General features: G+C 48.6%; 1 protein-coding gene across 3 annotated transcripts in view; it reads right to left on the bottom strand.

Annotated features, from left to right (window-relative positions):
- RGS22 (regulator of G protein signaling 22) overlaps positions 1–27,829 on the bottom strand; it is a 174,172-nt gene that overhangs the window by 98,441 nt on the left and 47,902 nt on the right. For all 3 annotated transcript variants that reach the window (XM_075582634.1, XM_075582633.1, XM_075582632.1), the window contains exons 13-14: positions 17,493–17,615; positions 4,478–4,579 (exon numbers count right to left, since the gene is read on the bottom strand). In XM_075582634.1, coding sequence (XP_075438749.1) covers positions 4,478–4,579; positions 17,493–17,615 — 225 coding nt within the window. The remainder of the gene's footprint in view (positions 1–4,477; positions 4,580–17,492; positions 17,616–27,829) is intronic.

Here is a 27,829-nt window from a genome sequence, read left to right as displayed (position 1 = left end):
ACTAACGCAAAGTCACAGTGTCATAATGGTCCGGCCCCAATGTTGTACCTCTGGTATGAAATAGGTTCTGGTTTACTGTATGTGTTAGTCCAGCGGCAATGGTGCAAAAAAGAGTGGGTACTTCAATAGCAGAAAGTGGCACATGGCAACAGTGAAGGCCAGCTACATATATAGAACTCTATATGGCGGTCATGAAAGAGAATAAGGCCCCGATCCACAAAAGGGTTCTAAGCTATATATTCAAATGAATTTGGAGTACAGGTTTGCTGAAGCCTAGCACCCTTTTGTGCATCTGGGCCTAAATTGGTTGTAGTTATGTTGACCAATTTCAGAAGAGACACAAATAGGGAACCCCCGCTTCAGCTAAATGTAGGTCGGGAGCGGTGCTCTTGGGTAGGTTATAGATAATTGAAAAGTACTGTATAAAGAGAAGTAAAAGCAGTCAAGTTCCCACTCTGAATGTTGGATGGAAATGTTACAAATAACCTTTAATTAAACACATTAAACTAAAATACAGGCTGTTAAAATGACAAACAAGATGCACATATGATCCTATGTTGAGTATACTAGTAACTCTGGATCCTATTGATATTGGCAACTGAAGAATAAAAGATTCAACAGATGCCCTTACGGTCCTTAAATACAAAGTATCCGCACTAAGTGGTAGTTAAGGGGGAGAGAGGATGAAATCAATTAACTTCAAAGTTTGTGCTTACACACGGCGCACAGTTCGCACTGCAGTAACCTCTACGGTTTGTCTGTAATCAGGTAAGTGTGCCTGTATCTTGACTGACTGGAGCCTGCTGTGCTGCACTGTTACTAACATGCAGTAGGATAGTAAGGTCTGTGAATAATCCTATTTGCGCAGGTACCCGCAAAGAGGAAACATGAGTGTGTGCAGTTGAACATCTAAACGCAGTAAACTGATATTGGTACTGATATAATTAGCGAACCATGAATTGATATAACTTTATGTCACAGAGTAGCACACATGCAGAGTTTGTCCTGGAATGACCTTTGGTGATAAATACAGATGCCTTCCTGAGTGCTAATTACACTGTGCACAGTAATTGACAGTTATTTAATATGGGTAGTATTTATTTAATATGGCATCATGTACCCATTCGTGAATACGGGTCGCCATTTTCAGTATCTTCTTCAGTTTTTTCTCATTTTTATCTACAAGCTATACTTGCTCATTTACAGCTGACTACCTGCTATTAGTTACAGTGTGTCCAGATTTACTATAGGAGACACTGGTTCACCCCTGGACCCGGTGCTTAGAATGATATACTTTATCATACAGATCCTCTACTGACTAGGAGGTCTCTGCTATAGGGAGAAGGAGCGCCTCAGTGAGTAACGACACTGACTGGCACTGAGAGATTGTTGCAGGGGAGCCTGGTTCAATTCCTGTTGTCGGCTCATTGTGACCTTGGGCAAGTCACTTTATCTCCCTGTGCCTCAGGCACCAAAAACCATAGATTGTAAGCTCCATAGGGCAGAGACCTGTGCCTGCAAAATGTCTCTGTAAAGTGCTACGTACAACTAGCAGCGCTATACAAGAACATGCTATTATTATAATAATAATAATCTCTGCGCACACTATGGCTGCGCTTATAGTGCGCGCGATGGATGACGTCACCCGTCGCCTCTAGCGAAAGTTGTAATTCGCTTGCGGGCGATCAGGTCTTTGATTGGTTCAGAGGCTGTCACATGTGGCGACAGCCTCTGAAAAATCAAATTTGACAAGCTTCAAAAATTCGTGTTGCTCCCGTCGCGCTTACTATAAGCGCACACGACGGCGGCAATACATTTGTTTTGCCGCGCCGTCGCCGGCACTATAAGCGCAGCCTAAGGCATACAACAGGGTTTCTACCTGTCTACTAGCTAAAGAACTGAGGTCACTCTAGGACATTGCCTATACAGAATGTGTTCAATTTTATGCTGTAATGGCATAACACTGTGTCTTTAGTATGATAGACATAGGTTCACCCGGAACCCGTGTTTGATATTTATAGTGCATTATACAGACCCTTCAACTGACTAGAAGGACTCCGTTTCTGTCAATTACTGTGCACAGTGAAAATTAGCACTCAGGAAGGCATCTGTGTTTATCACCAAAGGTCATTCCAGGACAAACTCTGCACAACATGTGCTACTCTGTGACATAAAGTTATATCAATTCATGCTTCGCTTATTATATATGTACCAATATCAGTTTACTGCGTTTAGATGTTCAACTGCACACACTCATGTTCCTCTTTGCGGGTACCTGCACAAATAGGATTATTCACAGACCTTACTATCCTACTGCATGTTAGTAACAGTGCAACACAGCAGGCTTCAGTCAGTCAAGATACAGGCACACTTACCTGATTACAGACAAACTCTAGAAGTTACTGCAGTGCGAACTGTGCGCAGTGTGTAAGCACAAACTTTAAAGTTAATTTATTTCATCCTCTCCCCCCCTTAACTACCACTTAGTGCAAATTTCAGAAGAACCTAATTCTGTTACACCATGGGGGAAAAGCACATCGGACCCTATTTTATTGAAATGGTTTGTAGTTGGCCTTAGGAACAGAAGTTAATACATACATATTTCTCTTTTAAAAAAGAATGAAGAGTGTAAGTTTGTAAATAAGCGTATTGGTACTACGCAACCGTAACCCTGGTATTATTGCACTTCAACAACTGGTATATTTCCAAAACATTAACTAGTTTCCATATGTTGTGCGCCAAAATAACGGGAAATATATTGTCGGCCCCTCTGAAATGAATAAGAAAAAAAGAATGCAATGAAATAGAAAACATTCACAGATATTTCAAAACATCTCTGTAGACTTGTGATTTGTGTCTGGAAAAAAGGACTGGTCACATGCCTGTGATATCTGAAGCCATTATAATTGCCGTTCTCACAGAAATCTGTCACTGACACCATCTTGTGCCAAAGGTGCACACAGATATTGTGAGAGGCTCATGTAATGTGCAGGCGCTTTGGTGTGGAATCAGATTAATGTTCGCCTGAGTTCCAACGAAAACACATCTCGTCTTTGCAGAGGCTTAATAAGCAATCTCAAGAACAACTGTAAACATTAAGGCTGATGTGTTGATTTGTCGGTCTACATTCTCATCTGTGTGTCAGGCTATAGGAACTGCTTCAAACTCTTTGTTTTGTTGAATTTATTTTAAGGGTCACGTGCCTGGCGTTGTCCAATTGCTTGGTAACATGAATTGTATGGTGATTTGCTGTCCCCAGCAGGCTACAGACGGAAGTTAGCTGTATATCTGCATTGCAGAGAAGTATTCACACCGCGTATGGTAGCAGAGTTCAGTGTGATGGATACGGCGTACCACTACTTTTTAATTCACAAATCCAGAGTACCACTCTTTACTTACAAACTTACAGATCTGCTTGCTTTTTTTTAAGAAAGGTATTCATTCTTAAAGGTTCAATGAGCTTTGACCCAATAAGTCACAGGTTTGGCATTTCTTGACATCAGTTACCGGTAACACTGCTTTAGTTGTAAAGCGTCTTCGCTGGATATTGGTCTTGGAATAGTCAAGAGTTCAAATGCATGAAGGGTTTCAACAAAGTCCAGGAGGGAAGCACGTTTTACAGAAAGAGAAGTGCTGGAACAAGAAGAGGACATTCTCCGATGCTGAAGGGTGACAGGCTCCGGGGAAATGGGAGGAAGTACTTCACGGAAAGGGTGCTGGATGCGTGCAGTAGACTCCCAACATAGGCGGTCGGGGCTAATACAGTAAGGGAATTCAAACGTGCTCCTTAATATGAAAGAGAGCCAAGTTTCCAATAGGGTCTGAGGTTTTACAGCAGGTAGGAAAATGGGCCGACTAGATGGGCCAAGTGGTTCTCACCTGCAGTCAAATGCTATGTTTGTTCCAAAAACACATGCCGTTGCTGACCTGCTGACAAAGGAGTCAGACTTAAAGGGGTACCCCTAAAACCTTAGATATGTCGTTCGGACCTAAGTCTCATGGATTTGCTGTGAGTCTCAAGAATTTTGAGTACGTCTCACCGAGTTTTAGCATCCGCATCTCATAGACGTCAGGGCTTTTCCATATCATTTTGAACCAGAACTCCCAAATCTCACTGATTGTAGGTCCTCGTAGGGGGACATGTCTGCTGAATGTGGCTATTTCTACTTTTCTATCCTAACGGGCTGTTTGAATGTAATAACCCCACCAAAAAAACGATAGTTAAAATAATACAGTACTGACATACAAGATTCTATAGGGGTGCATACCATGAGCTTTTGTTTACGCCTAGATTTATTAAGATTTCAAGTCTTAAGAAGAAGTGGCCCTTTTAGTGAGGAAAATAGGACTCCCAATGGCAGAACGAATGGTTGCGGATTTCTACCAATGACAGGGTCTGAGGTTCATTATTTTATTTGGGTTCACATGGTAACCGCAAAAATCCTGTAGCCATCAGCGTCTGCGATTTGCAACTTACTTGGGCGTATCGGCATAGTTTAAAAGGCTGAAGAGTCTCTTGGTAAAACATGTGGTGATAAGATTGTAGATCAAACCAGAGGTAGATACAGTTCTTCCACAACTACAAGCAAAGAAGAGAGACATTTGAATGAATATCAGCAGTATCATTACAAAACAAGATAACTGTAATAAATTGAGCACTTTATCCCTCTGCCGATACCCATATGACAGCTAACGAGTTATACGGGCACTTCTGGTAGTCAAGGGGGTTACTGATAATTGATATCTTCTTTTTTTTTTATACTTGAATATTGCTTAACCCAAGAGAAGAGACTGTAACTCTTGAAAGCGGGTCAGTTTAGTACAAGCAGGAACCGGCAATGGTTTAAATGCAAAAGGAGACTCACCAGTTCAGAGTTATAAATAAAAAATGCATAATGAGGGGAATTTTTGCTGCTTTGAGTTACCCAAGATCTGCAGAACATCGCTAAGCCTGAAATAATTGTTTTGTGCAATGCACGTAAACACTGTTTAATAACACTCAATAATAGTGACGTTTTTCCCTACAATCCCTTTGTCAGCACAGGTGCACTTACTGGTCGTGTAGGGCGATAGCTGACAGATAATTAAAAATATAATAAAATAAATAACACAAAAAAATATATTTTTTATATATCAGACACTTTTCTACTCACCGTAACTTATTTTGTGTCTGGTTGTAGCCACTTACCAGCTTCACGTTGCAGAGCCAGTAACCAGCCTCGCACGGATGAGACCCAAAAGGTCAAAACAGCTGCCTGTGGTAGGTTTACTGGCTATGCACTTCTTTAACCCAGGCTGTGCTGAAAATCTGTGTAATACGGCAGGGTCTGGCTGGCAGATTTTTTACTGGTAGGCAAATGTACCCTACCAGCCCAAAAAGCGGCAGCCACTGGCTGTGGCCCCACACATATCATCTATATTTAGTTATTTATAAAATGTTTACCAGGAAGTGATACAGTGAGAGTTATCATGTATGTCCTGGGCAGAGTTATGATGACAGATACATGGTTACAAATACATGGTTGAATAGGAGAACAGGGTTATACATTATATATAAAGACATTGCATTACATTAGGTGAACAGGGTATACATTACATACAAGACATTGCATGCACAGTTAGAGATAATATATGTTATAGGCGTATGTAACAGTTACAGGCCACATTAAAATGTGAGACAGCTTTAGTTTTGAAAGAACTTGGACAGGTGGCGGCTGTGAGAGTCTCCGGTAGATTGTTCCAGTTGTGGGATGCACGATAAAGCTACGGCCCTGCTGTCTGAGGCTGGCGGTGCGTGCAGCCGAGTTCCCCCGGCCTGCAGAGAGCTGCAGGGGAAAAGACGGGGCGTGACGGGGGACGCGGCCATGACGTCACCCGGCATGTTTGCCCTCACTGGCTGAACCGCGGGGGGTGGCCTAATGCTCCGTCGCTAGTACTGAGCACAATTTTCCAGTCTGCTGGAAAAACTGACAGCGCAGTGTGATGGCCACACCTTGCAGGGGCCCGGCCCCGTTGAGGGGCGGCTCATGTCCCTGCAGCGCCCGCCACAGAGGGTGCTGCAGCAGCCAGCAGTGACCAAGCCTAAGAGAAGGCGGAGCTGTCAGATACTTTGTTGAATCTTGGGGCCATGAAAAGTCCCTTGGAGTCAGATCTCAGATGATAAGTGCTGCATGTGGTTGGGGTGAGGAGCTTGTTCAGCTAGGCGGGTAGCTTGCCCAAAAAGTATTTGAAGGCAAGACAGGATAGATGAACTTTGCGCTTAAACTCAAATGATGGCCAATTTAGTTCTTTGAGCATTTTGCAGTGATGTTTGTTGTAGTTGCATTGGAGAACAAAGCGGCATAGTGAGTTGTAGAGGGTGTCTAGTTTGTGAAGGTGAGTTTGGGGTGCTGTGCCATATACTATGTCACCATAGTTTATAATTGGCATTAACATCTGCGGTGCGATACACTTTCTGACCAGCAGACTTAGGGAGGATTTGTTCCTATAAAGTACGCCTAGTTTGGCATAGGTTTTGGATGTCAGGGTATCAATGTGCAACCCAGATGTTAAATGGGTGTCAAACCATATGCCCAGATATTTAAAACTAGAAACAGGGGCAAGGATGGTATTAGAGCTGGTTCTTATCTGTAGCTCTGTCATTGGCAGCTTTAGAAATGTAGTCTTGGTCTCAAATACCATTGTTACAGTCTTGTCAGTGTTTAAAAACAGTTTGTTTTGGAAAATCCAATTTTCAAGTCTCAAAAAATCAGTTTGGAGTATGTGTTCAAGGTCGGAGAGATGAGAGCACTATAATCACAAGAACATGCACACAGCTGTTACATCCACCACATGCAAATAATCAATCACATACTATACATATGCCACATAATTTTCACATGCATAAACCTAAGGGCACGTCCATAGCCCACGTGACGCAAACAAAAGGCCGTACATCAATGAGGACAGCCACAGAGCGCACGACCACGCGTGTGCACAAGAGCGACATCGCGGACGATTTTTCGCAACACAACATTTTTAATTTTGTCGCGCGACGGCTGGGTCACGTGCATGGTTCAGCTTATGAGGACAAACCGCTCACGTGACGCCACCGCCAAGCCTCCCCATCGCGGACATCATAGGAATCCTACAGGCCACGGATCACTTTTTGTACAGGCGCGCGCGACGCCATGTGCTCCATTGTGCACCTACTGTATCCGAGGCGTAATGCATTCCCCAATATCACAGACTGCCCTGCAAACAAGCACACAGACACCAGCCTGCACAGCCCTCCTACACCCACACACTGACTGACCAGCACACAGACACCAGCCTGCACAGCCCTCCTACACCCACACACTGACTGACCAGCACACAGACACCAGCCTGCACAGCCCTCCTACACCCACACACTGACTGACCAGCACACAGACACCAGCCTGCACAGCTCTCCTACACCCACACACTGACTGACCAGCACACAGACACCAGCCTGCACAGCCCTCCTACACCCACACACTGACTGACCAGCACACAGACACCAGCCTGCACAGCTCTCCTACACCCACACACTGACTGACCAGCACACAGACACCAGCCTGCACAGCCCTCCTACACCCACACACTGACTGACCAGCACACAGACACCAGCCTGCACAGCTCTCCTACACCCACACACTGACTGACCAGCACACAGACACCAGCCTGCACAGCCCTCCTACACCCACACACTGACTGACCAGCACACAGACACCAGCCTGCACAGCTCTCCTACACCCACACACTGACTGACCAGCACACAGACACCAGCCTGCACAGCTCTCCTACACCCACACACTGACTGACCAGCACACAGCCCTCCTACACCCACACACTGACTGACCAGCACACAGACACCAGCCTGCACAGCCCTCCTACACTCACACACTGACTGACCAGCACAGTGTAGGGTTGCCAGGTGTCCGGTATTTAACCGGGCAGGCCGGTATTTGGTTCCCCTGTCCGGTAAAATATGAGAGATAATACCGGACATGGGATAGAGCAGGGCTGCTGCTGCTAGGGGGCTGGGCAGCTTCTGATTGGTTGCTGCTGTGTAATTCAGCCAATCAGGAGGTGGCAGGAGCTTGGGGGATGGGGCCAAAGAGCGGAGGAAAAGCATGCAGTCGAGAGGTGAGGCTGTGTCTGTGTGTCTCAGAGTGTGTGTCTGTCTATCTGTGTCCTGTCTGTGTATGTGTGTGTCTGTCTGTCTATCTCTGTGTGTGTGTGTCTCAGTGTTTGTGTCTAATTGTGTGTCTGTCTGTCTCTGTGTCCTGCCTGTATATGTGTGTGCCTCAGTGTGTGTGTGAGTGTGTGAGTGTGTGAATGTCTCAGTGTGTATAACTCAGTGTGTGTGTGTATCTGTGTCTCTGTGTGTGTATGTCTCAGTGTGTGTGTGTGTGTGTGTGTGTGTGTGTGTGTGTGTGTGTGTGTGTGTGTGTGTGTGTGTGTCTCAGTGTGTGTGTGTGTGTGGTGACAGACAGTACATACAGTACTGGCAACTTTGTTTAATTGCTCACTACCCTTACTTTTCTTTTAATTGTAGCCCTGTGTAATTTTGGGGTTGCATGCCTCTCTCCTCCTGTGCAATAATCCCTGTTAAAAGGGCAGGTTTACCAGGAGTAAGCATGAGGTTTGCCCTCATCCCCTGTGATGTGTATTGTATAGTGAAGGAAGTGACACAATGCTCTGTGTCCACTTACAGTGTCACAGGGGTGCCTACTGAAGCTATATAATATGCAACACTGCCTGAATTTAGTGTGAGTGAGTGTCTCATCCTACTTGAATGAGACTGTCTGACCCAACACACTGCCAGGGCTCTGGTAAGGATTGTGGCCCTCCCCTAGGGGAGAGGTGGGCAGACTATTCCCCTTACTCTATTAGAGAGTAAGGGAAGAGCAAGGACAGCTTCTAGGGCCCTGACTAGGAATGGTGTCCAGGGACTTCCTTGAGGTGGGCAACATTTATGATGAGCGGCTAGAGACCGGCCGCAATGATGGGCAGTCAGCCACTAATGATGTTAATAAAGAATGTCCAACATGAAAGAACCTTCTTGCCTGAGAGTGGAGTCATTCAGGGAGAAGCTGCACCCAGAGGTTCTCTTTCAGAGACTCCTCCCTGCTGTCGTGGGGACCTGGAAGAGATGGAGGCGCTGTACCAGAAGTGAGTAGTTCTCAGCATTACCTCATGAGCCAGCCCTGATGTATTTCCCCATATCACCGCGGAAGACTCAGGAGTTCTGCAAGCCAGCAGGTGCACCACACTACATTACATGTAACATGGGGCAGTTTCCTCACGTAAGGGGCCAATGTGAGATTGGAGGGGGAAACACCGTTACATACTATACTAATAGTCTTCCCATTTTCAAGATCTATTAAAAATAACCACCATTGTAAATTCTCAGAAAGGCTCCATAACTCGGCTCTCATCACAGCAGCATTGCAATCTCTGCAGCACCTTCTTACTTACAGATCATCCCCAAGAAGGCAGAGCAGGTTACTTATTCAATGGCATGAATCAATATGCAATTTAAAGCTGGATTTTGAAGTCTAAATTTGAAAGCTACTGTACTGATAATGACAGGGGGGTGAGAGGATGAAGGGATGGGGGTAACAGAGGATGAAGGGAGGGGGTGAGAGGATGAAGGGAGGGGGGATGAGAGGATGAAGGCAGGGGGTGAGGGGACAAGGGGTGAGAGGACAAAGGGGGTTGGGAGGGTGAGAGGACAAGGTGGGGTGGGAGGGTGAGAGGACAAGGGGGAGAGACAGGATGAGGAGGGGTGCAACAATCTTGGAATTTGTGGGAGTAGCAGTAAGATCAGTATTGCTCGCCATGTACAGTATGACTGCAGATCAGTTATTTATAAATGATCTGACCATTACGTCATTTGTTCTAAATTTCACTCCAAGCATGCACCAATTTGCATTATTTCATATTCTATTTCCTAAAACAATCCTTGGAAGGGTGCTCCCTCCCAAGACTCCTCCCCAGATTTTTTACGAAATAGAATATAAATTGGTGCAAATTGGTGAATACTTGGGAGTGAAATTTAGAAAAAATGACGTAACAGTCAGGTAATTTATAAATAACATTCTTCCCCACCAACGATTCTCGCGCGCGTCGCACCTTTCACCATTGTGTCCAGTATTTTTGGACAAGCCACCTGGCAACCCTACAGCACACAGACACCAACCTGCACAGCCCTCCTACACGCACACACTGACTGACCAGAACACAGACACCAGCCTGCACAGCCCTCCTACACCCACACACTGACTGACCATCAGGCACACACACTGACCAGCACAGACTCTCTCACACACACACACACACACACTGACTAGCACAGGAATCCTACAGGCCACGGATCACTTCTTGTACAGGAGCGTGCGACGCCATGTGCTCCATTGCGCACCTACTGTATCCGAGGCCTAATGCATTCCCCAATATCACAGACTGCCCTGCAAACAAGCACACAGACACCAGCCTGCACAGCTCTCCTACACCCAAACACTGACTGACCAGCACATAGACACCAGCCTGCACAGCCCTCCTACACCCACACACAGACCAACACACAGACACCAGTCTACGTATACATACTAACTCACAGCAGGATACTTAACACACTGAAACAGACACTCCTCCCCCCTCCCCCTGACGTGACGGAGAGCAGGGGTGGGCAGAGTCCTACAGGTCTCCGTCTCACTCCCGACCCCAGTCTCTGCCGCCCGCTCTCTACTTCTGCCAACTGCCGCTCCTCATTGAGGACACCTGTCACAGCGCCCAATCCTGATGTTGTGGCAGTGAAGCATGATCGGGCACACTGTGGCCAGCTGCAGCACAGACTGACATGTTAAACAATGCAATGCCGCAACACAGGCGCCAGGGGGGATTGCAACTTTGGAGAAAACAAAGCATTTCTTGCGGAGTAAGCTGGAGGACGTGACGAGTGATCTGGAGATGGCAAATGCTACTGTTGCTGCCATGTATGTGACGCAGAGCCAGTCTTATGAAATTATTGCTAACTGGAAGCGGAACTATGAAGAGGCACAGGCAGAGCTGGCAGAAGAAGGTCCGCAGTCTCAGCATAGAGCTTGAAGTATCTCAGAAGGAGACCCACAGCCTCAGCACAGAGGTGTGTAAATTGTAGGGAGACTATAAAAAGGTGCGTTTTAGAGACTGTAAAAAGAAAGAACAGTAATCTGAAAGAGGAGATTTGAAAGCGCTCCTCCATTTGTACTTTATGAGATTTGAGCTTTAACTGCCCAGGTCAGCGAAAGAAACGAGAAGCTCCACGAAGTACAAAAAGGCGGCGAAACAAGTGGAACAAGAAAAGTGAGAAGCGCAGATAGCACTGGAAAAAAGCTGAGGTTGCTTTGAAAAGAGCCAATCCTTATATCTTAAAGTAGAACTTTCTCAGACCAGAGCTCATATACATGAAGAGTGTAACGAGAAAGCCATAACTTTTCACTGGTTTTCCTGAGTCGTTTGGTATCCCTATTTCAGATTCTATGGCTCCCACTTCCAAGGCAAGTTTGTCTCTCACTGACTCCAGTGCAGAGCCCAAGATACCCATTCCTGAGTCTATGCTTGATGGGTCCCCAAGGTAAAGAGGAAGAATAAGAAAAGAGGTTTTCAACTTACTGAGGAAGTTGTAGAAATGGTTAAAGATGATCTTGCGACATCAGGAAAGTGTGTGTCAGAGAAGTACCAAGATGCCTGCTGTCCAAGATGCTGGCTGTTCGAGATGTTCTGCAGCCCAGAATAACCAGTCAGATACACCCCAGGAATGACTGAGATACCAGAGGTTTTTCAGAGAGGTAGTATGGGCCCAAGCCACAACAAAGACCCAAGCGTGACACAAAGTAAGGAGCGGATTTCAGTTGCCCTGTTTGAAGGTTTTCTGGGTCCAGCCCTTGATGATGTTTAATGCCAAAGCTTTGTACCGAGAGAGTTTATCCTTTTCTAACATTGAGGATAGCTCCATAAACAGCACTAGAAAATGGATCAGGAAGAAAAGATTGATTCCTTGACCTGCACTGTAAATGCGCTACACGTTGCTAGGTTTGACTATGACCACCTCACTAAACATTTTGTTGAGGAGCTAGAACCTAAGGACGAGTTACATAGAGTTATCTGACCGCAGAAATTGCTAAGTGTGTAACCCTGTTTCCCCCACCCAATCTCACATAGGGTCTCCAAGGGGAAATACTGTTCTGGTTACATCGGTCTGAGTGGTGCATAACAGCTGGTGACAGGGGGCCCTGAGTCTTCCGCATGATGGTAAAGGGGAATACCAGGACAGGCTTCTGGGGTTGTGCCCGAATTCTACTCACAGGTGCAGCACCTCCATCTTGTGCAGCCCCCAGTTGTGTGGGGTGAAGTCTCTGCAAAAGTACTCCCCCCTCCTCCCAATATACATCAGTCTCAGGCAGGAGGTATAGGTAAAATGCAACAGCTCTTTATTTGATCTTCCTTATTCAGCAGTAGTTCTCACCAGGTCTTCCCCCTCAGGATGTCCATGAACTCACTTGCAGCCGAGGGCACCAAGAGTGGTTATAGCTCTTCCCCTATCCCCTGGTAGGATAGGTGGTATGGGTCTACCCCAAACTCCCTGAAGGGAGGGCCTCAAGCCTACCAGAGCCCTGGCAGCTTGGCACGGGTACCCTGTCTCTTTCAAGGTAGAGATCAACTGACTAAATAGGAAGTTGCAGTACATTACGTAAGCTCCAGTAGGCACCACCCCTGTGTCTCTAATTGGACACAGAGTCTGATGACACTACCTTCATCGACTCACTGCACTGCATGTGTGGGGAAAACCCATGATTGCTCGTGGCAAACCTGCCCTTACCAGGTATTACTGCCAGGAGGAGGACAGAACTATAGCCCCAAAACTACCCAGGGCTACAAGTGTAAAGCTTTGGAGGAGGCAAAGCATTACTTGCTGAGCAAGTGGAAGGACATGTCGATTAATCTGGGGAGGTTAATTGCTGCTGCCATGAGCCAGAGCCTCTTCGACCGAATTATTGCTGAGTGAAAGCAGAAGTAGGAGACACAGGTAGAGCTGGATGTCTCTCAGAAGGAGGTTTGCAGTCTCACCACAGTGCTGGAAGCCTCTCAGAAGGAGTTCCGCAATCTGAGCACTGAGGTGTGTACATGAAAGGATGCCTATAAAAAAGGTCTGGAGTGGCTTAGAGTTTATAAACAGACAGAACAGATCTCTGAAAGAAAGAAAAGCTTTCTGACAATTCAGAAATACTACAAGGCTTATATTCAAGGAAGTATGGAGAGAGAAGGCTGCTTACAAGGGAATAAAAACTCATCAGATTTATCGCCGGATTAAAGCAGCCTGTATTTTTCAGTCAGTTTGGAGAATGCAACAAAGAAAGAAGTATTAACATTTAAAACAATGTGTGATTGTGCTTCAGTCAAATTCTAGAAAGTATAAGCTACGAAGACGCTACAGGAATGTGAAGAAAGCTTCTTGTGTGATTCAGTCCGGATATAGGTCCTACGTCGATACCAAGCAAGCAGTGCATACCTAGAAGTACATCTGCAGTGCCGTTGCTGTGCACTAACCTGCTTTCCATCAAATGTAGAATAGAAAAATTACACGTTCTCTCTATAATGCTATCCTGCTTAACAAACTCCAGAGCTCTGGAATAGGGAAGCATGCTTTAAACTGGTTTCAGCCCTACCTATCAGGTAGATGTTAACATGTGTCCATCTCAGGCTCTAACTCCAACCACCTGGATATCACCTGTGGCGTCCCGCAAGGCTCTGTTCTGGGGCCCCTACTCTTCTCAGTGTTCATCAATGATCTTCCCACAGCTTGTAAGGAAGCCTCAATACACATGTATGCAGATGACACAATCCTATATGCACACAGCCATAGCTTCTCTGACCTTGAACACATACTTCAGTCTGACTTTTTGAGACTCGAAAACTGGATTTCCCAAAACAAACTGTTTTTAAACACTGACAAGATTGTAACAATGGTATTTGGGACCAAGACTACATTTTTAAAGCTTCCAGTGACTGAGCTCCAGATCAGAACCAAAGTTAACACCACCCTAACTCCTGTTACTAGTTTTAAATACCTGGGCATATGGTTTGACTCCCACTTAACATTCGGAATGCACATTGATACCCTGACATCCAAAACCTATGCCAAACTAGGTGTACTTTACAAGAAGAAATCCTGCCTAAGCCTGCTGGTCATAAAGTGTATTGCACAGCAGATGCTAATGCTATGGAGACATAGTATACGGCTCGGCACGCCAAATCCACCTTGTCAAACTTGACACCCTCTACAATTCAATTTGTCGTTTCGTTCTCCAATGCAACTACAACACACATCACTGCGAAATGCTCAAAGAACTAGATTGGTCATCACTCGAGTCTAGGCGCAAAGTTCACCTTTGCTGTCTTGCCTTCAAATACTTTCTGGGCAAGCTACCTGCCTATCTGAACAAGCTCCTCACCCCTACCACATGCAGCACTTATCATCTGAGATCTGACTCCAAAAGACTGTTCATGGTCCCAAGGTTCAACAAAGTATCTGGCCGCTCCTCCTTCTCTTACCGTGCACCCCAAAACTGGAACAACCTACCGGAGACTCTCACATACACAACCAGTTTAAGTCCTTTCAAAACTAAGGCTGTCTCACATTTTAATCTGGTTTGTAATTGTTACATAAGCCTATAATATACATCTTCTCTAACTGTGCATGCAATGTATTGTATATAATGTATACTCTGTTCATTTATGTAACTGTATTTGTAACCATGTATTATTTGTCATATTAACTATGCCCAGGACATACTTGAAAACGAGAGGTAACTCTCAATGTATTACTTCCTGGTAAAACATTTTATAAATAAATAAATAAATAAATAAATAAATAATGTCATTGCAGAACCTTATGCTTCTATTACTAATTCCCAGGCTTCTGGATTGATGAAGCCTGACACCCAACTGCCAAAGGGTACTGGCCCCCTACTGATGGCCAATTGTTTCGACTGTCACTGATAGATGACAATGTGTAACTGGACTAACTCTTGACAAGAGGATGATATCTGAACCCTTCACTGGACCACCTCAGTCATTGTCCATGCTATTTATTTTTTTACCAGATTCAACCAAATTTGCCATTATTGTCCACATTGCAAGGACCGTCAGAGATGGCAGTAACAAAAGAGCAGTCTCGCTTCAAGACTGCTGCCAATGGGTGACTGGCCAACTTCAAGTCGGAGCTCCACAAGGACACCCTGCAAAATCTGGAGGACGTCCCTTGAGAGGGGGGAGTAATGTCAGTGACATCCCTGACAGGGCCTGGTCCTTCTCACTCCCAGCCTGTGACTCCCCTCATCAAACACCGAGGTTGTGGTTTCTCTTGTCAGGTTCCAGAGAGAAAGCTCCTTGAGCACTGACACCCTGCCCCTTTCCTCTGTCTCTGGCCTGCTCTATTTAAACCCTCTGTCTGTCTTTGCCTGTTTATACTGGTTTATCCTTGTATCTGTCTGGCCCTGGTTACTGCTCTTGTTTCTGTCCCTGTCCTGATACCATTCCCTGTTATTGCTTGCTTGTGTTTATGTCCTGTTATGGAATAAACTTGTTCTTGTCTATAGTCTGCCTTGCTCCAGTTCCTACTCCTGTCCTTGGTGATGTTCCAGACCTCTGTGTGTGACCCTGACTATGCCCCTTCACTGCCTGCCCTGGACCACTACTTGTGACCCTGACGACACCACTTCGCTGCCTGTCCTGGACCTCAGCTTGTGACCCCAACTACGCCTCCACTACCTGCCCTGCTGCTCCGTCCACCTGGATCCACCCCATGCACCAGGCACCCCTGTGACGCGATCAGTGCTTTCAGAACCTGCATGAAGACAGGTTCATGTTTCTCAGAGGGAATGCCTGAGAAACAGCTGGGCCTCACACCCAGCACCGAAAGCCACAGAAGTTTCCTATTCCTAAAACTGAGGCAGCTGAGAGAGCTGAAGGGTTCAATGGTTCAAGTCGCCTAGAGGGATTTTCCTGGGAACTCCATTGCTTACAAAGGAAATGAGCCAGGAGAAAGTCATCGCCCAGAGGATGTGTCTGGGATGGAACTGGACTTGCCTCAAAAAGCCTAAAATAAGGACATTTAGCTTTATGTTGCACTGTCCCTTTAAGTGCCTGAGAAACGGTTTCCCTTGTCTGGGAGAATAAAGGACGTTTCGCGTGATATAAATGGTGTGAGAGTCGCTTATTGACCCACCGCGAGGTCGCGCTGTCACACTACAAAATCTAATACGCTTTAACAAGGCAACTAACCTGAAATGGAGTCTGCATTGCAACTGTTTTTTTATTTAGAATTGGGAAACATTGTCCACCTACGTTTGTTCCTCCTAAAGGTTTGTGGCAGGGTTAAACGTGACTACATGAAGCTGCCAGCAGACATCATCTTTGAAGATGATTTTTTTACACAATACTTCAACTGTTCACCCTGATTACATAACAGTATCCTTCAAAAAATGTGATGAAAAATATGTTTTAAGGGGACTTTTAGAAATGACCACCATCTTAGCACTTATTATTGGAAATAAAGCAGCAGACGTTGAAGAGTTAGGCCTCGTCCAGGGTGGTGCTGAGCGGGCGCGTGCGCTCACGCTGGACACGTTGCGACAACGCACGTAGCCTGCGTGAGCGGGCAGGCGCGCCAGCTCGGCGCTCAGCCGCTTGCCGAGCAAGCAAAATTGATTTTGGTGCTCGCAAGCGCGTCACGTGAGCGGTTCGCCCAATTACGTCGAACCAGTTCTGTGACGTCATGGCCGCGCTCCCATGTGAGCGCGCGCCTCGCTGGCCAGGAATCGTCTGGCCAAGTCAGGGCGCAGCGCTGGAGCGCCAGCACGCCTGTTTTCACCCTGGACGAGGCCTTAGTCATGAGTTCCCCATCAATTGATTCCAACATATTACAGGAGCCCCAGCTTGACTCCTTCATCCCGGCAACTCAATTTAGTCAAGTTATAGCCGGTTCCACCATTTGTGTTAAAAAGACAACAACAAAAAATCCATCAATATAGAAATAAGGGAATTGTTGCTTTAATTGATTACAACTAAGGCCCCTATTTAATATGATGCAAAGTTGCCTTGCTTGTGTTATAGAGCACTTCAGCTCCATTTAAATCGATGGGACTAAATATTTTGCAGCATGAGGCGATAGCGTCACCCCTTATTGGATAGAGACGTCCTAGCTAATGTGTTTCCTAACAACCCAGTGTTGTAAAACCGATTGTAACGCCATTCACTGATGTTAACTATCCCTGCAGAGTAGCGGAGAAAGGAACCCAATGGGAAATCTGCACTTTATTGCCCACATAAAAGAACTAAAACAAAAATATCTTCCTGCTGAAGGTTTATATGTTAGAGCATTCCATGCAGAGTGTTAAATTACAGCTACGAAGATAACTTATAACGGCAGATACTTACGATACCTTGTTTCCTGACTGCTCACAGAAGTGGGTGAAGAAATAGCCAGCGCGGCTGTCCAAATGCAGAGCTTGCAGCATTGCTTCCATTTTAGAGCTCATAAGGATCCAGCTGCTCGGGTGTTCACTCTGCAACAATGGAACACGTTGAATGCTTAATTTATATTTATTTGGGGTTTTGGTTGCTAGCTGAACAGGGGAAGAGGGATGCTTCACTCTAACTTTGAATGTAGTGTAAAACTTGCTAGAAATGAATCGAGGTGCCACCTGAGGTTCAAAAGGCAATTAGCTAAGGAATAGGTAGAGAGAGAAAACAGGGATCCTCTTTATTGGTGCACACTCTAAAAAGTTTACTTGGTAACAGTGGGTGTTATCACAGGTAGTGTTGGGTTGATCAAGCACCCCAAAGCCCTTCATTACTAAAAGTGATCAGGAATACATTCTGCAGGCACTCTGTCATTTATGATGTTCTGCTTGATCACTCCTGATCGAGACCACTTTAAATGCACGAAACCAGTGTAACCTCTATCTTATACTATATTAGTGAAAGCACTGTATGTTTGCCTGCCTGCCTGGATGTCCGGTGTCCCTAGGGGAAATCTCATTGGTCCCTTGGCCCGCCCGCCCCCGCACACCTCTCATTGGCCTGAGGCGGAGTGACGGGCCAAAGGACACACAGGGACACACACACACACAGGGACACACACACAGGGAACACAGGGAACACAGGGACACACACACACACACACACAGGGACACACACACACACACACACACACAGGGACACACACACACACACACACACACACACAGTGACAGACACACACACACACACACACACACAGGGACACACACACACAGTGACAGACACACACACAGTGACACACACACACACACTCACACACACACAGTGACAGACACACACACAGTGACACACACACACACTCACACACACACACACACACACACTGTTACATACATTAGCGGGGCTCACAGTGTTAGCAGCACTCGCGCGCACCTCCTCCTCTCCCCGTGTCTCCCGCGCTTTCACCCCGACCCCCCCCCTCCCCCGGCGCCGCTACAGTCAGCGGGACACACACACTATTATTACCCCTTCAGCGCCCCCCCCCCCACCCAGTGTCAGCGGCCGTGCGAGACCCCCCTCTATATCTCCCACCTCTCCCCCCCCACACATATACATGCCCCCCCCTCCCCGGCGCTACAACTCACCCCTCCCCGGCGGGGGAACAGCCAGTGGCCAGGCAGGCTGCCTCGCGGCGCCGAGTGCCCAAGATGGCGGCGCCCGGGACACAGCGGGGGAGCGGCCACAACACGCTGCCTCCCGCCTCAGATCCACGTGGGACCTGCCAGATGGGTGAGTGAGCGGCCTTCACCTCCCCTCCACCCCCCCTCCCCTCCAGTGTCAGTGTCTCCCCGATACCCCCCCCCCCCCCCCCGGCGCCGCTACAGTCAGCGGGGGAGCGAGCGAGCGCCCGGGACACAGCGGGAGAGCGGCCACAACACACTGCCTCCCGCCTCAGATCCACGTGGGACCTGCCGGACGGGTGAGTGAGCGGCCTTCACCTCCCCTCACCCACCCCTCACCCCCCATCACCTCCCCTCACCCCCTTTCACCTCCCCTCACTCCACTTCTCCCTTCCACCCCCCTTCACCTCCCCATTTACCTCCCCCCCTTCACCTCCCCTCCACCCCCCCTTCACCTCCCCTCCACCCCCCCCCCCTTCACCTCCCCTCCACCCCCCTCCCTTCCACCCCCACCTTCACCTCCCTTCCACCCCCCCCTTCACCTCCCTTCCACTCCCCCCCCTTCACCTCCCCTCCACCCCCCCTTCACCTCCCCTCCACCCCCCCTTCACCTCCCCTCCACCCCCCTCCCTTCCACCCCCCCCTTCACCTCCCTTCCACCCTCCCCTCCACCCCCCCCTTCACCTCCCCTCCACCCCCCCTTCACCTCCCCTCCACCCCCCCCTTCACCTCCCCTCCACCCCCCCCTTCACCTCCACTCCACCCCCCCTTCCCACCTCCTCCCCCCCCCCTTCCCACCTCCTCCCCCCCCCCTTCCCACCGCCTCCCCCCCCCTTCCCACCGCCTCCCCCCCCTTCCCACCGCCTCCCCCCCCCCTTCCCTCCACCTTCCCACCGCCTCCCCCCCCTTCCCACCGCCCCCCCCCCTTCCCACCGCCTCCCCCTTCCCCCCCTTCCCACCGCCTCCCCCCCCTTCCCACCGCCTCCCCCCCCTTCCCACCGCCTCCCCCTTCCCCCCCTTCCCACCGCCTCCCCCCCCTTCCCACCGCCTCCCCCCCCTTCCCACCGCCTCCCCCTTCCCCCCCTTCCCACCGCCTCCCCCCCCTTCCCACCGCCCCCCCCCCCTTCCCACCGCCTCCCAGCCCCCCTTCCCACCGCCTCCCAGCCCCCCTTCCCACCGCCTCCCCCCACCCCTTCCCACCGCCTCCCCCCACCCCTTCCCACCGCCTCCCCCTCCCTTCCCACCGCCTCCCACCCCCCCTTCCCACCGCCTCCCACCCCCCCTTCCCACCGCCTCCCACCCCCCCTTCCCACCGCCTCCCACCCCCCCTTCCCACCGCCTCCCCCCCCCTTCCCACCGCCTCCCCCCCCCCTTCCCACCGCCTCCCTCCCCCCCTTCCCACCGCCTCCCCCCCCCCTTCCCACCGCCTCCCCCCCCCCCTTCCCTCCGCCTCCCCCCCCCTTCCCACCGCCTCCCACCACCTTCCCACCGCCTCCCACCCCCCTTCCCACCGCCTCCCACCCCCCGCCTTCCCACCTCCTCCCACCCCCGCCTTCCCCCCCCTCCGCTCCCCTTTCCACCACCCCCTCTGCTCCTCTTCCCCCCCCATCACCTCTTTTTCCCCTTTCCCCTCCCACCCACTCCCACACTTCCACCCCCTCCTCTAACCCTTCCCCCCCCTCCTCTAACCCTTCCCCCCCTCCTCTAACCCTTCCCCCCCGTCCTCTAACCCTTCCCCCCCTCCTCTAACCCTTCCCCCCTCTCCTCTAACCCTTCCCCCCTCTCCTCTAACCCTTCCCCCCTCTCCTCTAACCCTTCCCCCCTCCTCCACCCCTTGCCCCCCTCCTCCACCCCTTGCCCCCCTCCTCCACCCCTTGCCCCCCTCCTCCACCCCTTGCCCCCCTCCTCCACCCCTTGCCCCCCTCCTCCACCCCTTGCCCCCCTCCTCCACCCCTTGCCCCCCTCCTCCACCCCCTCCTCCCCTTCCCGCCGCCCTTCGCCTTCATACCCGCCTTACCGCCTCCCCACCCCCGCCTCTGCCTTTCACCCGCCCTTACTCCGGACGCCTCTGCCTTTCACCCACCGCCTCACAGCCGCTGCACGCACTCAACAGACACCCGCCACACTCGACACATACCTGCCGCCACACACACCTGCTGGCTCCCGCCCCTACGCACCGACATCACTGACCCACCGCCTCACACCCTAGCAGGACCCCCACTCACAGACAGCACTCACAACCCACGCGCCAGCCGCCGCCTCACACCCTTGCAGGACCCCCACTCACAGACAGCACTCACAACCCACGCACCACCCGCCGCCTCACACCCTAGCAGGACCCCCACTCGCACACAGCACTCACAACCCACGCGCCACCCGCCGCCTCACACCCTAGCAGGACACACGACTCAGATTTTTACATCACTTATGCCACCAAAATATACATTGTACTGTGGTGTGTTTACAATAAACCATTTTTATACAACATCGTATTACATTTTCTTCCATCTTTCTTTTCAATATTATTATCCAACCTTTACAACAAACAGTCACCTATTGTTCCACGATTTATAAATAATACTACCTATTACGCATTTACATCCCGGGCAACGCCGGGTCTCTCAGCTAGTTAGGAATAAAACCCCAAAGTATCCTCCAGCAAAGGCAGAAGGTAGTGTGCATTATTTTTGTAGTAGTTACGAGTTCCAGGACAAATCAGCAAAGCTATTAACGCAGCAATCTGATTCTCAGCGTTTTTTTTAACATGGGTTGAACTGAGAGGTTCCCCTGGTAATGGACTACATCAGTTGTAAATGAGAAACCGAGTTCCACTACAGAATAGTAACAATTTGCCACCCTATTACCATATAGATCATTGGTGGGCAACAGATCGTGGGCCTCACCTGCTCCCCCCCCCCCAACCGCTGGTCAAACCCAGCAGCCTGCTCTTCTCCTCTCCGGAGTGTGGTAGGTGTGGAAATGTTGCTGGTGTTGATTGTTCCCAGTATAAGGAGATGAGTGCGACAGTATTCATCAGCGTAGCGACATTAAGAAGCTAGATATACAAAATTACGCTTGTATGAGTCGTAAATGAACCCTGCTCAACATAAGAGGGAATAATTCTCCCAAACAGTGTAGTAAGGCGGTGCTCACAGGGAAGTAAATACACTGTGTAAACTGGGAAAGAAAGAGTCCCTTTAAGTGGAACTATAGAAACTCCCTAAATTAAAATAATAAACTTTATTGGTAATAACTAAAATTATACTGTTTGGACTCAACAACAAGGACAGACACAACAGATGAAAACATTTAAAATAAACCGAAGATGTGTGGGCCAAACGTGTGCTGCTGATCTAGCTCGTTGTGAATGTGCTTTTTATATCATAGTATAAGTCAGCGGTGCGCAAACTGGGGGCCTCAAGATTATTCAGGGGGTCGCGGGTTGCGTGCAGGGAAACCTGGGGGCGGGCAGAGCTGTGCACAGGTGGCCAAGCAGCTCACAAGCTCCGTGCTGAGACTGCTTCTCTGTGTCTGTGTCAAAAGGGGCGGGGCTTTCCTTCCCTGCACACCGACATCTCCCTCCTCCTGTGTTACCCGTCCCAGTTTTCAGCAGCATGGGGGACAGGAGCAGGCTTACAGTTGTACTTCCCTCAGCCCCCGACCCACCCCCCCCAAGGTGAAATCTGTGACATGATTTTGTGTTGTGTCTGTCTGTGTGTGTAGTGTGATTGAGTGTGTGTGTGTTGTGCCGGTTGTGATTGATTGAGTGTGTGTTGTGATTGAGTGTATGTGTTTCTTTTGCACACACACTCACAGCACACTGCACATACTCACAGCACATTGCACACACTCAGAGCACACTGCACACACTCACTGCACACTCACTGCACACAGCACACTCACTCACAGCACACTCACAGCCCCCTACCCCCCTACATCCGGTGCCAGCTGCTGGGGCATCGTGGGGCTGCCTATGGGGATCGTGGCTGGGGGGGGAGTGATTGGTGCAGGGCTGGGGGGATCGGTGCCGGGCATGGGTGCGGGGCTGCTGGTGGGGTGGATTGGTGCGGGGCTGCTGGCGGGGAGGATCGATGCCGGGCTGGGGTGCGGTGCTGCTGGCAGGGGGGGGGGATCAGTGCCGGGCTGGGGTGCGGGGATCGGGGGGAATCAGTGCTGGTAGAAGTGAGGCTGCTGGGGGAAGTGCGGTGGCTGCTGGTGCCTCACTCTACCTCTTCCCCCTCCCCCCGATCGAGCGCGTGGCAGCCATTTTTTTTAAATTAGCGCGACCCCGGTTATAGCGTGGTCGGATCGGGTGGCCCCCGAGGACCGCACTATAACGGGGCTGAGCTGTATTTGTATTTACATTGTATACCGTTTAATAAAGGTTTTTTTTTTCATGTGATTGATTACATCAGGCAGGGGGGTCCCGAGAAATTTCATGGATGAAAAGGGGCGCTTGGCATAAAAAGTTTGCTCACCCCTGGACTATAAGTAACAACTTGATGCTAGTGATCCGCACAGGTAGTGCCTAGATATATAGTTTTATAGCCACTTACTATCCTATCATTAAATAATTGATGGATACGTAAGTTATACTTAAACTTGAGATGAATAAGTGGAACTCATGGTGGTGTGTCTGAAAAGTAACCCGTATTGTAAGTAGGAACCCTGTCGGGGTCCTCTTACCACTAAACTGTTGAAGAAATGAACTGTTTAGTCGGGTGAGTACTAAGTATAGCACTTCATTAATATTGCAAAGTAGCTACACTCGTACTAAGTAACAATTTCAATATTGACACTTATAACTAAGTGTTAGTAGCACTATTGAATAGCTCCATATAATAATTATAACGCTACAGACGATCAGCGTGCTGTTGCTGCCCACGGCTGCAGTCTACGAAGCACTCCAACCAAATGTGCACCCACACCTCTCCGATGAGCCGACGTCACTGAGGAAGTGACATCAGACGTACCCGACATACGTTTCACCTTCGGGCTTCATCGGTGGATGGGTGAAGGGGGTAATTGCCCGGGGAGTGTGGTAAGGCCTCGCGGAAAGGGGTTAACCCCTTCATTAACTTAGTGGTTGTAACCGCTAAGGTAAGGAAGGGGTTAGTCCCTCCTGGGAGGCCTAACTACATAACTATAACATTCACCCACCCCCTCAACCACCAACAAACTGGATAGTGGCAGTTACCTCTTCATTACCTTAGTGGTTAGCCACTAAGGTAATGATCTCTGTTTTTATTTTAATTTTATTAACATAGTATTGAAGCAGGGAGTCTCTGGACCTGGACCGCAGTCATTTCAGACCCGGGAACCCCCTGCTTCCCGAGATACAGGCCCCAGTTTAATTTAAACATGCCGGAGATACCGGCACCCATGCCGGGGGCCCGTACCTTGGGAAGCCTGGGATCCCGGACCTGAAATGAATGTGGTTCACCTCAGGAGACCCCCTGCTTCAACAATATGTTAATAAAATGTAAATAAAAACAGGGCAATCGCCTGTAAGAGCTGTGCAGGGAGATGCAGCTCTCTCTGCGCAGATCTTACAGACTGGAGGGAAATTGCACTGCAAGATCTTTGAGAAAGAAACTGCAAAGTCGATCAGTATACCATTTTTGTACCAAACGGTATCTACCAAGCAAAAAATCTTACGGTTTTTACACACTTTTCATACCATGACGTAACAGCATGTCAAACCGATCAATATGGCAGTGATCTTATCAAAGCTGAAGGTAAGTAAAAAAATTGGTTGAACAGCAGGATCCAAAGAAATAAGCACCGATCAACTCACCAGAGGTAGAAAAAATAAAAAAAAAGTTTAATCGTTTACATAATTAAAAAACAAGAGAACAATACAGGACAAATCTCCCACACGTTTCAGGCTCTGCAGCCCTTTCTCAAGCAGTGTAATAGGGGCAAGGTGATGCAGAGCCTGAAACGCGTGGGAGATTTGTCCTGTATTGTTTTCTTGTTTTTTAATTATGTAAACGATTAAACTTTTTTTATTTTTTCTACATCTGGTGAGTTGATCGGTGCTTATTTCTTTGGATCCTGCTGTTCAACCAATATTTTTTACTTACCTTCACTATCCGACGATTGTAGTGACGCACTTCCGAAGCGCAGGTACTCTGGCACTTCGCGACGCATCATGGGAGAACGCCGACAGAAGACGGGCACCTCCACGTGCAGCGGGATACTGAACACTGGCCAGGAGTCTTCCCGGACGGTTTGAGGCCCCAGTCACCACTTCGGCTTCAGCACGTGGGATCTCAATGGCTACGACTAAGGGATTCAGGTATTCATTTACATATCTCTGGATATTATGGGACGCAGAAGTCAGGACTGAGAACTATTTGAAAGGCTGGGATATTAGAGGCACGGTCTAAGGCTTGCTTCATTCTCTCCAGCAGTTCTCTTATATTGTCCATCTTTCCCCTCCAGTTTGTTTCCTTAATCAATATTATATCGCGATGTTATCTGCCTATGATTTCTGACCTGCTACGCTACTGATGTAGATCCGCATTGTACTATTCAAGATACATTTATTGTTATTATTTTGGGTCTCTTTGCCAATTTCTGAGAGTTCCCACATTGCTATTTTTGGAGCTGGGAGTAGTTACTCATACATCAACGATCTTATCAAAGCTACCTGAATAGGCCCCTAACTTTTAAAAAGGATGTAAACTGTCTTTAAGTTAACTGATGTAGCTTAGTGAAACAGATGTTATCAGTAAACATGAGCTGGTTTTAAAATACTAACCCTACAATAAGTGAGCACCTCTGGATCCTAATGCTTTTAAAAAACATAGCCCTGCTTAAATGCATATTATTTTCCAAGGAGGAACCAAATCCAGATTATGTAACCTGGCAATGAGTTTTCTTGTAGGGCAGTCAAGATGTGCGGTGAGGTCATAAAGTTTAATACTGCTGTTCTGCATGGAATAAAGTCTCAATAGAGTTGTCAGTAGGATGACACTGTAGCACATATACTAAGCCGGGTTGTAATCACACTAAGGATCCACAACTGGCTATTTGACCTGAGGGGGAACTCCCACTCCTACAATAATTTCATGATCTCTACGAAACACTCATCACTTTCCCTTATCCACATAATCCTCTAAGCAGCCTGAGTTTAAAGCAGACCGTTTAAGCCTGGAGCTATTCACACACAATCCCCTACCAATTACTAATTTATAAATGGTATTATTATCTCACCGTCAAGGAATGCACGATCAATACACTGTGATTTTAAGAAGGCATGTGATTTTTGAAAACATACTTTGCATTACCCGTGAGTCAATATTAACTTTGGTATTTTTATTTATAGTGCTTGCATGATAAGAGAGATGAAACCAGACTTTTATGGTATCGCAAAACACCAGCCAGAACGAAAGTTAAATAAACTAGGGTTTATTCTAAAACACCAGCCAGAACGAAAGTTAAATAAACTAGGGTTTATTCTGGCCAAAGCCAACAGGGAGCAACACGGACACGGACACGGAAATAACTCACCATAATACGGAGTACAAGGGACTTCCAGCTTGCTAGGTGCAGGGCGCTTTTGAAGCTAGTTTACCCTGGATGCCACCTTGATCCATCCGTTCCTTAATCCCAGTAACTCAGGATGAGCGCCTCTGGTTCCACAGTTCACTTTCCAGTTAGTCTCTAGACACCGAGACCAACCATGAACAACTGTGAAGCCTTGATCGGTATCGGCTTCTGTAGTTTCCCGACCTCCATCTGAAAACATAGAGAACCGGGTGGCGACCAATCAGCGGACACGGGGCTACGACCCAAGTCTGTACGCTTGGGTTTGCCAGCTTATGGTCCAGGACTGATTACCGGACCGCTGGAAGGCATCGGAGTAGGAACTGCTCTCTGATAAAAGATCCTGCAGTTCCTTCACTGTGGCAGCCTTGCTGTCGACTACCCATCGCTTCATGTAGTTGGTCAAGCAGGACACGAACTCTATGTGGGTGTCTTGGGGCCCATGGTGCAGGGACCAAAACTGCAGTCGGTAGGACTACGGAGTGATGGTTTACTGGCTGAGGACACCACCCTCCTCCATGTCGATCTCCCGGTATGCCTCAGCCACTTTCCTGCTTACCTGAAAGGACAAGAACTTCACCCAATCGACTTCAGGTACCTGATGGAGGTGACAGATTTTCTCAAAGGATCTGAGGTACCCGTCGATGCCCTCCATAGCCTCATCGAATTTGGGGAAGCTGTTGTACAAGCCGCAGGGATAGGCTGGAGACAGAGTGCCGACTGCTGGAAGTGGGACTTACTGTGGGGCAATCAACTTGGATTCTTTCTGGATAGTACTCATCCATTGCTCTGCCGCGGGGTTCAGCCCCAAAGCAGCCAACATACCATGAAGGCATGCTGCAGGGTACAAGGCAACTTTGAGGTCACTGTGCTCCCTCTCCGAGCTTAACTGGGCAACGGCTTGGGTGGGGGTGTGAAGGGGCTGAGGCACTGACCGCGCCTTTGTCAGGTTCATCCCCGACATGTTCTTGTAGCGCTCACTCTTAGTCTGCAGTTCTCTTGCTTGTCCACCAGAAATACTGATCCTCATGCACATTTGGGCTCCCCTCTGCAGTTTCTCTTGCCCTGATTTCAGTTCCTCTCTAGCTGCCTACATAAACTTATTTTTCTTGCTACTAAGTGCCTGTTTAAAGTGGTTCACCCTGTAGACTAGCTTAGTCTATTCTCTGTGCACTATCTAATTATTATTGTTATCTGACTTGTGCTTGAAACACCGATGATGCCACTTCGCTGCCTGCCTTGGACCCTGCTTATGACCCTGACCATGCCACTTTGCACGCTGTCTGCCTTGGACCCTACTTGGACCCCACTTTATGCCTTCGTTCCACGCCTCTCTGTTCCGGCCACTAGGATCCATTCCTTCAGTAACTCTTCCCTTGATAACCGTGCTCCACAGATGCCTCATGCACCTCCTCCTCATACCTCATCAGATCGCAGATGATTTCTGTTTAGAACAGCCCTTCCAGGTATCTGGAGACCAATTCCTCCTTGGTCCAGCCACGGTATCAGCTGGTCGTCTTCGG

This window comes from Ascaphus truei, chromosome 2, assembly GCF_040206685.1.
Source record: "Ascaphus truei isolate aAscTru1 chromosome 2, aAscTru1.hap1, whole genome shotgun sequence".
In the NCBI taxonomy this organism is placed as follows: domain Eukaryota; kingdom Metazoa; phylum Chordata; class Amphibia; order Anura; family Ascaphidae; genus Ascaphus; species Ascaphus truei.
The sequence above is the reverse complement of the archived record's forward strand: the minus strand, read 5'-3'. Positions and strand labels throughout refer to the sequence as shown.